General features: G+C 38.3%; 1 protein-coding gene across 1 annotated transcript in view; it reads left to right on the forward strand.

Annotated features, from left to right (window-relative positions):
• col22a1 (collagen, type XXII, alpha 1) overlaps positions 1-15,077 on the forward strand; it is a 285,704-nt gene that overhangs the window by 149,085 nt on the left and 121,542 nt on the right. Inside the window, exons 15-17 of the mRNA XM_072569542.1 lie at positions 5,738-5,791; positions 8,779-8,823; positions 12,625-12,678. Coding sequence (XP_072425643.1) covers positions 5,738-5,791; positions 8,779-8,823; positions 12,625-12,678 — 153 coding nt within the window. The remainder of the gene's footprint in view (positions 1-5,737; positions 5,792-8,778; positions 8,824-12,624; positions 12,679-15,077) is intronic.

The following is a 15,077-nucleotide window of genomic DNA, read 5'->3' on the forward strand; positions in this document are numbered from 1 at the left end:
TGCTACCCCTGGCAAGAGTTCCTGCTTGGAAAAGGAAGGGCGGGGGGAGGGGTTGGAATCTTCTTACCTTGAATGAACTTCTCTCAGATCTTACCATTTGGAGCAGAGTCTTTCCTGGGGAAAGTGAATTAAGAAATTTAAACGCCATGTTGAATAAAACTATATGCATTGGTTTGTTGTATTCTGAATACTGGAGCAATATATCTATGGAGTTTGATAGTGATGAATGTTGTCTTGTTCTTCAGTGCAACAGTAATGAACAGGTTTTCAGTAGATTCATTCAATTCAACCTTGACATGGATATATTTACAATAGACATGCTGCATCAACAGAAATTGTAATCAAATTGCTTTATATTAGCACATGAAAAGGAGGACATTAATTGTTTTTTCTTTATTCTGTTAACAACAGAATAACAAGAATGAACTGAATTTTATGTTTAACATGTATCAAAATATCATGCATCTATATATTTACAGATAGAGGCAAGTCGGCCTCTATTGCATTGATTTTTAATTGGATGGCAGCCATACTATAGTGACACATATGAAGGTACAACAACTTAACTCACTTTAAGACGGTCTGCAGTTTATTTATTATCTCTGGTTTGTAGCAAGTTTGCAAATGAGAAATCACAGGTGCATTGCTTTATGATCCTTAACCTGCTGTTCTTATATGAAAGATAATTGTATTTGGGAGTGTACATATTGCAGCATGGAACAATCTTGCCCCACAAAAGCAGTGTATTTCTCCAATTGTGATGATCAAGATAGTAGTAATACTGCCTCCTGGAATTACGGATGGTAATGAATTAATAATTGAAAGTTTGAACAAGATTTTGTGTTATTCATGTCATATGGTTTGAGTGTTAAGTAACTGAGAGAAAGTGAAGGCTGCAGATGCTGGAGAGTCAGAGTCAAAAATTGTGGCGCTGGAAAAAGCACAGCAGGTCAAGCAACATCCAAGGAGCAAAAGAATCGACATTTAGGGCCTACCTTCCTGATGTAGGGCTTATGCCTGAAACATCAATTCTCCTGCTGCTCAAATGCTATCTGACCTGTGCTTTTCCAGCCCCACGTTTTTCAGCTTTGAGTGTTAAGTCATCAAGCCTCAGAAAAGGCAATCTTGTTTTGAATTCTTTGAGTCTTATAGTTGCTGACAACCATACGTTAGACAAGAAGCTTGTAAAGCTTTGATTACCACCAGCTAACAAACACCATATACCTCCATATGTCTTTCCATCCTGTGATCAATTTGTAGTAAAAATACTAAATAATGAGTGTAAATAGGAACATTTCTTACTGAGTATTCTCTTTTGAATAAATAACTAATATTCATTGTTAAAATACACAAAAATAATGGTCATTTAGTACAGTAATAATAGACGTCAAACTGACAAACACCAGACAATAAATCAACTCCTACTGCTCAATACATCCACACCTCACTATTCTCCCAAAAAATGCAAAGAAAGCAACAGCAATATTGTATCATTGTTATATTATCAACGAGTGTTTACCGAAATAAATCGGTATGCATGTTTCTCAAAAAACTCTGGCTAAAAGAACTAAAGGTGGGCATGAATATTTTCTTCTTTTTTCTCCCTGATTCTGCAGAACATTTTGGATAACATTGGAATGTAGTTCTGCAGATGTAGTTCTGTAGTTCTATTATTAATGTACTAAATGATCATTATGAGTATTTTAACAGTGAACATTAGTAAGATACTCAACTGAAAAGCAAATACTCAGCAAGAAATATTCTTATTTACACTCACTATTTACTTTTTACTACAAATTGATCACAGGATGGAAAGACATATGGAGTTGTAAGCCTTTTCCATATGATCCTTGATTCCTTTACTGATTAAATCTCTGTCTATCTCAGCCTTGAATGCACTTAATGACCCAACCTCCTTAGCCCTCTGCATTAAGATATTTCAAAGACTCACTATTCTCTGATAGAAGAAATTCCTTCTTATCTTTGGCTTAAATGAGCAACCTCTCACTCTGAGATTATGTTGTCTGGTTCTAGACTGTCCCATAAGGATTGCCCATTCACCACAAAGCTGAAGAGTAATTTTGTCTCTCAGTTGGTTGCTAAGTTTTGAAAAGCATTATGTCAGAGAACAGGATCACCAGAGTGTATTCATGGCTGAATTAGATTTATACAAAAGCCGTGGTTTTGGAAAAGTGGAGTTAAGGCCACAGGTCAACTGAGATGTTGCCTCACATCTCAGATGTTATATTGAGTTATTTAATAAATGTCTACCTCCACACACTACAAAACCTACAGAGGGTCTGACATGCTGAGCAATTTGACATTCTCGACATGCAAGTCTATTAATATGTACCAGTCAAGATGAAAAATGGAAATGTCTTCCTAATGCAGCACGCTTTGCTATTCTGAGTGCACATCACCCTGTGGTAATTCATGCTAAATCTAGTTTTGAGACATTGACACAATATGAGATCTTCCAATTCTCAGCACTGATATCTTTCACCTCATAATAATATATTTTATTCATTTGTAAGTTAAACTTTGTTTTACAATGGCAGCATGCAACTGAATTATATAGGAAAGAATTATCTAAGGTTACCAAAAGCAGTATAAATTGGAGTGCAGCCTGTGTTATGAGGAAAAAAAAGGTTATTCTCTTTATCTTGATATATTAAGTCACAAGGCCAACATATTCCATCTATTTTTAGAGCTAGGTGACACACCAGAGGATGTTCACTGCTTTTGAAATCTCAACAAAAATCAATAGTTCTGGGTTGATTTACATTAAGTTTCATGAGATTATGAAATGTATGACCAGAGTTAGAGACTGCAGTAGGTAATATTTCTATATTTCAAAAGGGGTGAGATTGCTAGTTGAAGAAATGTGCAAATCAAGCATGTATATGAGATTATAACTACTGTTCATGCAAAGATAAAACCCAAAACAGACAAATTGGGTTGAATAGTCTATTTACATGATATAATTTTGATTACTTTCAAATAAAATATATAGTCCTATATGAGCTCAATATTCACACATTAATCTTATTCATGGTGCATCTTCGCTGTTGTTCTCCATGTTCAGGAGAAGGCTTCTTACTTTGTGTACCATTAATGGGTACCCAAGCCATTCAAGATAAACCTTAGACCCATCCCTTGTTGATGAAGGTCAACATTTCTGTTTCCCTTGAACCTGCCTCTTATGCAAACAAGAAGTGACTGCTATTTTTACCAAACTCTGAAGTTAATTGCATAAAAGATTACGTTGCCATCCAATGAGACAGCGTGAGCATAGAATCAAGTCATAAAAGCTGGCCATGTTGTGACTCAGTTTTACCAATCTCTGCTTTGACTGCCATTTGCACTTTAATCTTTCAAGACAGAAAAACAGAATAGGCAAAGTTAAGGTTTCCCACATTTCAGACGGCAATGGCTGATGAGTCAGCTCGGGTCAGCTGGTTATATAAAATTTAAAATCAGTCAATTTTGTTCTGTAAGAATCTTCTGTCATAATCCATCTCTTCAATTTTATTCCAAATTGTGACTTGGGAACTGAAGACTAACAAATTTTATATCTCAGAGCATGGCAGGAACACTGAGGAGAATAAAATTAAATCCTTAAGAGCTGAAACACATATTAGTTTTATTCATAGGAAGGTGAGGCTTCCCTTGACATTCTAAAGTTTAGAGGGAAGCTGCGAGATAGAAATAAATGTAGAATGGAAAGCAGTGTATTGAGATCTTTGGGCATTAAATAAACATAACAAACAGTATGCAACTGACCTTTGATATGATCGCAAGATCTATCAGTAAGTTAAACCAAATTCCTAGTTATTAACAGCATAAATTAAGTCACAAGGTTTCATATTTTCAACAGAAAAGTTTATACTCACCAACAGTTAAATAAAAATCAAGTACCACTAACAATTCTATATTTTGCAAACATTTTTAGTTAACCATCTATGGAATTATAATGCAGGCAATGGACCATTTCCAGTAAGATACCTAACCACCATCCTTGACATTCAATAGCATTACCATCACTAAATCCTCCACAGTCAACATCCTGGGATTTATCATTGACTAGAACCTCACATGGACTCACCATATAAATACAATGGCAACAAAGACAGATCCGAGACTAGGAATACTGCAGAACTCACATCCTTGCTTCCCAAAGGCTGTCCACCCTCTACAAGACACAAGTCAGGAGTGTGATGGAATACTCCCCACTTCCCTGGATGGGTGCATATCCAACAACACTCAAGAAACTCAATACCCTTCAGGACAAAGCAGATCACTTGATTGAAACCACTTGCATGAACATAATTCCTTCCACCTTCGATGCTCAGTAGCGGCAGTGTGTACTATCTACAAGATGCACTACAAAGATTCACCAAAGATTTTTAGACAGCATCTTCTAAACCCACAACCACTTCTATCTGGAAGGACAAAGGCAGCAGATACATGGGAACATAACTAGCTGCAAGTTTCCTTCCAAGCTACTCACCATCCTGACTTGGAAATATATTGCCATTCCTTTACTATTGCTGGGTCAAAACCCTGGAAATCCCTGCCTAACGGCATTGTGGATCTACCTACAGCACATGGACAGTGGTTCAAGAAGGCAGCTCACCATCATCTTTGCAAAGGCAGCTAGGGATGGGCAATAATTGCTGATCAGCTACCTATGCCTTTGTTCTGCAAGAGAATATTAACCAAAAAAGTCTTTGGGATGTTTATATAAATGATGAACAACAGTGTACCCAGCACTAATCCTTGGTTTCCAATAAGATACCACCTAACCACTATCCTTGACATTCAATAGCATTAGGTCACAGGTTTCCAGTCTGGAAAACAACCCTCTACCACCACCCTCTGTCTCGCACTGTCAAGCACATTTTGTATTCAATAGGCCAGCTTTCTCTGGGTCCCACGCAATTTAACCTTACTAACCAGTTTACCATGTGGAACCTTGTCCATATAGACAATGTCTACCCCTCTGCCCTCATCTATCTTCATGTTCACCTCATCAAAATACTCAATCAAATTTGTGTGACACAATTTCCCACGCACAAAGCCATGCTGACAATATCTGATCAGTCCTTGCTTTTTCAAATGCAGGTAGATCCTGACTCTCAGCATCCTCGCTGGTCTGTAGTTCCATGAGGAACCCTGTAGTTCAATTTAGGAAGCATGGTCAGCATGGATGAGTTGGGGCAAAAGACCTGTTTCCATACTGCATGACTCTACAATTTTGTATCAGTGCCCCAATCTCCTAAACCATATAGATATTTCAATAAGAATTTGTCATAACAACGTGACCTTACCTCTGTTGAGATGATATGCTATCAGACAACTGCTGAGCTTTAGCTACCTCACACAAAATTAAATTAACACAGGGCTGGAGTCGCAATGAGTTCACAATTATATCAAGTGTCTCATTATTAGGAGAAAGCCTTTGTCAAGGCCCAGTTCCAATGGCACCCTTGGAGGATGCTGGGAGGCCAATATAGAGGTGGGGTTTCCAGCCATACTCCTCAGCAGCCATTTTTATGACTGTTCCAACCCTATTTCCATCTCCTCAGAATGGTAACAGTTCAGACTTCAAGAATCCAAGAGCGTTTACCAGCTCAAAAAAGAACTCCCTCTTTTACTCCCTCCACTCTCGAGAGAGCAGTACAAAACAATTTGAAAAGCAAATTTTGATTTATTTAATGGCTTATGTTTTTCACAGGGAGACCAGGGTTATCCAGGAGAACAGGGTTTTCGAGGCATCGCTGGACCACCTGTAAGTTGATGCCTTGAATCTGCCATTTGTAGTTGACGGTAATTGTGTTAGTAATGTGTGTTTCTACGTTTAATTCAGTGAAGAGTAATATCCTCAGCTTTTTTATTGTCTTCTCCTTTCTCCAACCTGAGCTGGCCAATCCTTTCCTGGAGTATATTTCCATGGGAGGGGAGAAAGATTTTCCTTGCAGTATCAGGAACCTCATCCTTAACTCAGGACTGAAGAATGACAATGAACATTGGCAAAGTATTAAACTGTAAATGTGACCCCTGTGTCCTCTCCATACACTTTCAGCAGATGATGTTCAGAGTCAGTAACCCAGTCCAAAATATTCTGCTCTCTGACTAGAGTGCACTGAGGCTAATTGCAGCACATTTTGTTGGCAGAGATAATTAAACTTATCATTGATATGAAATCTACAATCTTCATACTCATCTTCTAATTTGATCTCATTTCATAACTGTTCCTTGTTATCCCGTTGGAGGGTAGCAGCACATACAGGTGTTCAGATACTTGTGATAAAATTGTTGGATCGGATTATCAGAAAGCCTAGACTCTGCTTGTTCTATACTGCAGCGATACTAGTATTTTTAGACACATTCAGACTCTTATATTTTGTTTTTAAATTCCCTACTGTGTGGAAACAGGCCCTTCGGCCCAACAAGTCCACACTGACCATCTGAAGAGCAACCCACCCAGACCCATTCCCCTACACCTAACACTATGGGCAATTTAGCATGGCCAATTCACCTGACCTGCACATCTTTGGATTGTGGGAGGAAACCCACGCAGACACGGGGAGAATGTACAAACTCCACACAGACAGTTGCCCAAGACGGGAATGGAACCTTGGTCCCTGGCGCTGTGAGGCAGCAGTGCTAACCACTGAGCCACCGTGCCACCCGTATTTTCTCTCTGTCATTTGTCTGAGTGCATGTTACATGGAACGTGCTTTGCATGCACCCTGTCTCCAGTGAGCCATAATATACCTGCACCTCTGTGCACAAGCTATTATCATGGTTTGAAAATACCCATGCACTGAAATGAACATGTATTTAAAAGTGTGTTGCCATTTCAACCTTGCAGCCATGGTAATTATTGTTTGCTTCAGAGCCTTCAGGCTGTTGTCCAAAAATAGCAGCCAGACTGTCTGCAGTCTAGTTGATCTTCCTTGTTGTTATTTAAAAGAAAGTGCATACATGTTTGGAGGTATGAGAAGGTGGCTAATGGTCGCTTCATTGTTACAGCCCTTGTAGTTTACTTTCCTCAAATACTGTAGAGTTTGAAACTCTGCCATGAGAAGGTAAATGATGTGACATCTGATTGAATCAAGAAGCCAAAAGTCAATTCATGTCTCTTTCATTATCCACCCCTGCTAAATTGCACATGCGATTCCTATCTATCTAAATGCCAACAGTACACCTCCAGAAATGGCCTTTGTTACATTCCCCTCCTTCGATTTCCTAAGTTTACCAAGAATCTATTCTCAGCCTTTTGCTCTTGTTAGTCCCCCACCCAAAATATATGGGATTAGTTTCTATGCATTCTGATTGCCCAGACTCGTTTGCTTGACTTCTTCCGTCAATGCTTCAGCAGTTTCAATATCACTCAACTCTGCAACATCAAGCCGTGAATCAGTTATAACTTCCAGGAGCTAAACATCGATTAGACCAAAGTCTTTATCTTTGGTCCATGCTGGAAACTCCATCTCCTTTGTGAAGATTTCATTTCTAACTACGACTACTCTGTCATACTAAAGCAAGCTGTTTGTGACTTTGACATCCTATGTGACCTTGACCTTAATTTTAAACACTCTATTTAATTGAACACATCAGTTTTCAGTTTCACCTCCAAATTCATCTCAGTTTATTGCTGCTGAAACCATTTTGTTTATCAATTTCAAATTCAATTCTTCCAATAGCCCTCTTGTCATCACCATTTCTTTTTCAGAACTCTAAGCTTTCATCCATCACTCTGGTACTTTCACTAACTTTCACCATATTTTCTTATTCATCAATGCACTCAACTTAAAACATTTCAACCTTGCAGCCATGATAATTGTTGTTTGCTTCAGAGCCTTCAGGCTGTTGTCCAAAAATAGCAGCCAGACTGTCTGCAGTCTAGTTGACCTTCCTTGTTGTTATTTAAAAGAAAGTGCATACATGTTTGGAGGTATGAGAAGGTGGCTAATGGTCACTTCATTGTTACAGCCCGCATAGTTTACTTTCATCAAATACTGCAGACTTTGAACTTCTGCTAAATTCATCCAGACATAGAATTCCAATTGGATTCTCCATTCCTTTGGCCTGTTTCTCATTTTTCCTCCTTTTGGAGCACACTTCATCTATCTCATTTTACCTCTCCATCTTTAATACTTACTCAAAAACCATCTCTTCCATGAAGCTTTCAGCCACTCTCATTAATGTTTCTATTTTTTAAATCTGGCTTCATGATGTGGAGCCATTGGTCACTGAGGTTATTAAGTGAGTTACTTATTATTTTACCATCAGTAAAGTAAAATGTCCATTTCAAATATTTCTCAGCCCTGTCACATCTGGTTAGCTGATCAGCTATAGTGACTGTATGCCTGACTACAGTACTTACAAGATAGATTAATAAAGAAACTAAACAAGTCATTATCCAACTGGTTCTATCTTTAACTCTGGACTACTCTAAACTATTTACTCAAGTTGTGTATTAAAGAAAAATGTAGACTATTAATCTGTAGGCTATTGAACTCCATAAAGTATGCAACAATTATTTCTGTACATTGTGACAACAGTAATATATTGAAGATCACAGAGGCAAGACTTATGGATCAAAATGTTCTTTCCACAATACTTCTGCCCCATTTGCAAAATGCTGAAATAAATGGATCATCAATTAGTTAATAACGTATTAACATTTGTCCTATAGTAGTGCAGATGTTCATTATTGAAAATGGACACGTTATTACATCCAGTTCTGATTTATATTTTTGATTCTAGGGTATTAAAGGTGAAGAGGGTCAGAAAGGGTCCCCTGGAGAAAAGGTGAGAAATGTGTTGAATGTATACAACACGTTTGATATTCTTTTAGGTTCATAACTAAAGCCATTGATATCTACAACACAGAAGGAGGTTACTTGCTCCATCATGTCAGTGCTGACTCTAGTCTACAACAATCCTAAATTAATCTCTCTCCATGTCTTTATCTTCATGGTTGGGCACTTGCTATGACCATTTAAATGTATTGAAAGAAGTTTAATGCTTTGCTAAAGACATGTTTAACTAACCTCATTGAAATTTTGGAAAAGTTACAGAAAGGGTAAATAAGGGTAATAAAGCAAGTGCAATATATTTGGATTTTCAAAAGATCTTTGACATGTCAATGCTTCATAACATGATGAATATGTTAGATCATGTGCATTCAGAGGGAAGTAAAAGAAGACAAAGTAATGAATAAAGATAACTGAACAAACCCAAAGAGAATCAACAGTAATACTCTTGATTTATAAGTTATTCTGAATTTGGTGTACAATTTCAACATTTGCAGATGGCATCAAATTGGAAGGTGTTTTTAATGGAGGAAGATGATATTATGGAAAAGTATGAATTAATTCACAGAATGGTCATGTAACTGGCAACTTAACTTGAACATAGGAAACTGTAAAGCAGTTGATGGAGAAAATAAGAATGCCGCAGACACCTCGGAAAAGAAATGTCTAAATGGAGTAGAGAAATTGAGTGATCGACCTTGGGGTAATATTATAAAGCTGTAAAGGGAGTGTCACAGAATCTCAAATAGGATTGAAATGAGGAGGAACTTCTTCATACTGTGGGTGGTGATTTAGAGGGGATCTGCAGGATGAATCTCTAGTATTCTCCAATTCACAGGGTAGTGGAAGCTTCATCATTATGAATATTCAAGACATAGATTAATAGACACCGAGAGATTTGGGAATAGCATAGGAGTATGTTGTTCAGTAGATAGTCAACTATTAACTAAAACCTGAGGGGATGAATGACCTTTCCCCGCTCTTAGATTCATATGTTCCTGTTTTAAAGGAAAAGCATAAAAAAATGATAAACTTGTAAAGGACCTAGGTCAAACATGGAGTCATAAATATTTATTGTCTAAATATTTTAAATGATATGAAGTCGTGACAGCAATAACAATTTGATAAAATGATGCCAGAAATGTTGGGATACACTTATCAGAAAAGATTGAATATGCTGAAGCTATTTTATCTGAGAAAAAAAACTGAGAAGTGGCGTGTCACAGAGTCATACAGCATAGAAACAGGTCCTTCGGCCCACCACGTCGCTACTAACTAACAAACAGCAAACTGCACTAATCGCATTTTCCTACACTGGTCCACAGTTTACCAAGCTCTGGTATTTTAAGTGCTCATCCAGATGCCTCTTAAATGTTGCGAGAGTACCTGCCTCCACCACCCTAACAGGCAGTGCTTTCTAAATTTCTAGCACCCACTGGGTGATATTTTTCGACCTGCAGATCCCATCCAAATCACCTATATCCACCTTAAACTTCCCCTCAGGTCATGATGGAGGTCTTCAAGATTATAAAATAGTTTGATAGGAAAGACAAAGATGATGTCTGGAATTGTTTGGAATGGTCAGAGGTCCTGTCACCAATGCAAGAAATGGGATTCTATCCTGAGCGTGACAATTTTCAACCAGTTTCCAATTGGGCAACTTTTTCATACAAAGGGTGGTGCATGTATAGAATGAGTTACCAGAGGAAATGGTGGAGGCTGGTACATTTACAACATTTAAAAGGGTATATGAATATGGGTGGGTACATGAATAGGAAGGGTTTACAGGGATATGGGCCAAATGCTGGCAAATTGGACTAGATTAATTTATGCTATTTGGTCAACATGGACAATGTCGAACCAAAAGGTCTGTTTCCATGCTGTACATCTCTATAATTCCATGACTCTGTGAGACAGCAGATTACCTTTTTGAACTGCCTGGGAGGTCACCAATGTTTACACAGTACCAGCATGAGGAGGAAATGATGTCTAATTTTCTCTTTAAATGCCTCAATTGGGCACTCAAATGCTAACTGTTGGGTGAGGTTCCTGCAGTTAGTAAATACTCGAGCAGTTAGAAAATTTCAAGCTTCCATACCTATCACATTCCTACACCATATTACCAACCCAATCACTTCCCAGCCCCTTACCTTCCAGCTGCGAAAGTCAAGCCTGATTTCCACTTTTCTTGCAAAGAAATGGCTGGGGGGTGACTGACATATGCTTTTAAAATTATAACAGGTCTTTGTAAAGTTCACAGAGAGTGAGGATTTCCTTTTTTGGGGAAGAACATAACCAGTGGCCTTTAATATTAGATAATCACTGAACAATTGAACCTGATTGACTTACAGCTCTATAATCCAGGCTCTGCCAGTGGCAGTAGTGGCTGGCAGTCCAAGTTAATGTGGGGGTTTCAGAGTGGGGAGTGGGAATGAGATCCAGGGTCATGCATCAGGATGAAGTTGGAGAGCAAAGGAAGTATCTGGTTGAGGGAAGACCTTGGGGACAGAGCAAGATGCTCAAAATGGAAAACAGGCCCATAATGGAATAAAACGCCCTCCCAACCCAACCCTTCATGATTGATGTCAGCCTAGGTTGACCAGGTTACAGGCGGAAAACAGCCCTTAGATAGTGAACAGATTGAGGGCAAGGTGGGTCAGTGGCAGGAAGGTCACCTGAGAAATTTTACGGGTCCCAAAAATTCAACTGCATCATTTTACATCACAACCGAACTGCATTGACCCTGGTTTTGTAACGTGACCTATTTTAATAGAAGCTGATAATAGTGTGGGACGATTCTCTGAAAAATTCATGCAGGGTCACGGCTTTAACTGAGACTGGATTTCATGCTGATTAACACTATAATCACAACTGCTGCCACAGGGATAGAACTGTTACTGTATTAGGGGAAGAAAGAAGGTAGATAATTTGAGCACAGCAAGATCCCAAAAATAACAATGATGTAACAACTGACCTGATCATTCATTTCAGTCGGTTGAGGGATGAATATTGAATGGGCCACCAGCAAGGCTCCTTAATTGTTCTTCAAATTATTGACTTGGTGACATAGGATTTTGCATTAACAGATCATTTAAAAGGCAGCTCCTGCAGCCAATCAACACTGCACTTCATTTCTAGCCTGGATGATGTATTTATGTCTGAGGAGTGGGTGACAGCTTACCGGTTCAGTGGCAAAAGTCCGACTCATGAATAAGCAAATATTCATCAGCTTAGTGTCAGCTCAGAGAGCATTGTTCTAAACTATGCACTTAATTCCAATGGATAAATGAGAAATTTGTGGAATTCACAGAGCTTTCTCCAGGCACCTAAGAAAAAGCCCACAATGGAAACCTATTGGAATTAAATTCAGAGAATCCTCCATGAGAGTCCTCAAAGATTGTATAGGATTGTTCACATTAATGAGTAAGTCTGAGAAGGGATCTTATTGGCATCTTATGTCCTCAAGGACAATAACAGGGATGAAATTCCATAGAAGAAGATAAATGGACCGATCCAGTGTTGTTGGCTCAAAGATGATGATGAGTATTAAAGATTCATCTTACAACAGGGATATCCATCTTTTCTTTGTGTATTTTTCATGCATCTGTAATGCTCATTTGATTAGTCACAACAGGTCAAGATACAGCTCTACACGTGAATAGGTCATGTATTTAAAATCAGTGAATGTATTAAATAGAAACTAAAATAAACTTTGCATTGAAAATATCTGGTGAAGTGTTTTTCATGATTGTAGGTTATATATGCATTCTAATTAATGTCATCTACCATTAATTAGGGAGAACGCGGCTTTGATGGATTTCCTGGAAAAGCAGGCCTTCCTGGTGAAGTGGTAAGTGAAAACTGCTTAACAAATTAACACCTCTTATCTATTCATATATGATACAAAAATATGGTAAGTGAAGTGCCTAGTTTTAGATTGGTAAGTTGTAGCCAGAGACTTAAAGAAAGGAAAAAAGGAGGTTATATTTATTTTGCAGGATACCAATTAATTATTTAAGAACCTGACAACTTCTGTCATAAATCTAAACCATACAAGTGCATCCCACAGAAACCCACAGTCATCATTAGAAGCCAACAATCTGAGGTAAACAGCAAAACTTTTCTCATATAGGCTGATGAACTCTAATGAAATCCAGCTCAGAATTCAGGCCAAGCTTGGCCCATTCACTGTATCAACTATCTTTCACCTTCCACACCACTTCATCCTTTTTTCCTTCTATTATTTCAAAAATATATGTTATTCATGCAAAACTTTATACACACACATAGTCACTAGATCAGTTTGATTCTGTACAGAGTCTTACATATGTGGAACAAACTTCCGACATAATTCCAATGTAACCTCTTTCTATAGAGTATGTTCCACAACACAAGCCAGATCCTCACTCAGTGGGGATGAGTTTCATTGTTAAGTCCATTTGATGGGATTAATTAAATTGCCGGCACGCCTATTACACATGTCTCTGCAAGGACGTGACATCACTCCACATGTTTCTCAACCCTTAACTATTTGACAAAAAAGGATCACATTCAATGCTGGATTCTTTTAAAATATATCACCCTGAATATTTTGGTAATGGATATTCCACACCTGCTCTTGTTTTTACAAATGTCTCCTGCTAAAGTTACTTCATCCAATGATTTGGCTTCATGTGGACTTTGGTCTATACTTGAGTTAGCAGCTGTGTGATCCTTGATCCCTGTATTACAACTTTTGGCAGCATGCTGCAATGGTAAGTCTGTGACCTCTGTCATTTTACTCTGCCAGCCCCTGGCTGCCTAAGAAGCAGATTCTGACTTGAATCACAAGAAGAAGGAAGTACACAGTTCACAGCAGGTCTCCAGGGAATTGTATGCTGTTGATGATAGTAATAGGAAACAGGAATCAAAGAAATCTCGTTCTATGCCAAGAGGCTGCTTCCTTTCTAATGAGAAACATTAGCTAGTCAAATGCATAGTGTTGTAACGGGTGAGTGCAGTTCAGGGGAAGAGAAGTCTCTTTTGCAATCTCAAATGCAGGCCTCTTTGATTAATGAACTTTAAAATTAAATCTTGATATTTCCTTGATTCATTCTGGGGATGTGGATAGCATTATAAATGGCCACAAGTTATTGTTTATTCACCAGTGACAACAAGTGACTAATTTGGCTTCTTCTGACATAAAAACACAATGCTGGAGAAACTCAACAGGTCTGGCAGTATCTGTGGAGAGAGAAACAGTTAATGTTTCGAATCCAGTATGACTGTTCTTCAGAATCACTTCTGATGGCAGTTGTGGAAGTCGGGTGGATAAGGGACTGGAGTCAAATTGAAGCCAGACTATTCAAAGACAACAGGATCTTTTTTTCCCATAAAGGATGTTAATGAGACAGGCATGATTTGAGATAGACATGAGATAGAGTTTAAAGGCAATTTGATATTTTCATGGTCAATTTAACTTATATGTTACCTTATATGTCTGTTTACATTGAATTAAAATTTTCAAGCTACTGCAATGAAATTTTATTTCATATCAAAATGGATAATTATTTCAGAATACCAAGTTTCTCATCCAGCAACAAACCCCCTTTTCATGCACTGTGAATGTTAGTCACATGATACAAGGCGAACAGTTAAACTTTTATATTTACCTTTTTTAAACTTATTTTCAACTCAAAGGCTCCCTACCATGTAATTCAGCCCTTTCTGTCACGTTAAAAAGTGTCTTGTCAGATTAAGGTCAGAGTGCTCTTTGATATGACTTCTGAGGCAATAGATAAAATTGTAAAGTTATTTTACTCTGACACAGAGAAGCAAAACAAAGCAGACTAAACCTGATGAAAATATCAAAAGGCAAAACATCAGACACTTTAATGAATCAGAGAATATTTATTTCACATTCCTGTCACTGAAATATCCTTCACATAAAGGAAATTGGCAAACACCTGAAGGATAAAAGGCTGTTTGGACATGTTAGAAAGGTCGGTGGAGTGAAACTGGATTGCTCGTTGGAAGAGAGAGCACCTGGTCAGGAGGCCTCCTTAATACAGGCCTGTATGGTTTAAAGCACAGTAATTGGGATGCCCTAATTGCGGTGACATGGTGGCTCAGTGGTTAGCACTACAGCCTCACAGAACCAGGGTCCCAGGTTCAATCCCAGCCTCAGGCGACTGTCTGTGTGGAGTTTGCATATTCTCCCCGTGTCTGTGTCGGTATCTTCCGGGTGCTCCGGTTTCCTCCCACAGTCCA

This window comes from Chiloscyllium punctatum, chromosome 5, assembly GCF_047496795.1.
Source record: "Chiloscyllium punctatum isolate Juve2018m chromosome 5, sChiPun1.3, whole genome shotgun sequence".
In the NCBI taxonomy this organism is placed as follows: Eukaryota; Metazoa; Chordata; class Chondrichthyes; order Orectolobiformes; family Hemiscylliidae; genus Chiloscyllium; species Chiloscyllium punctatum.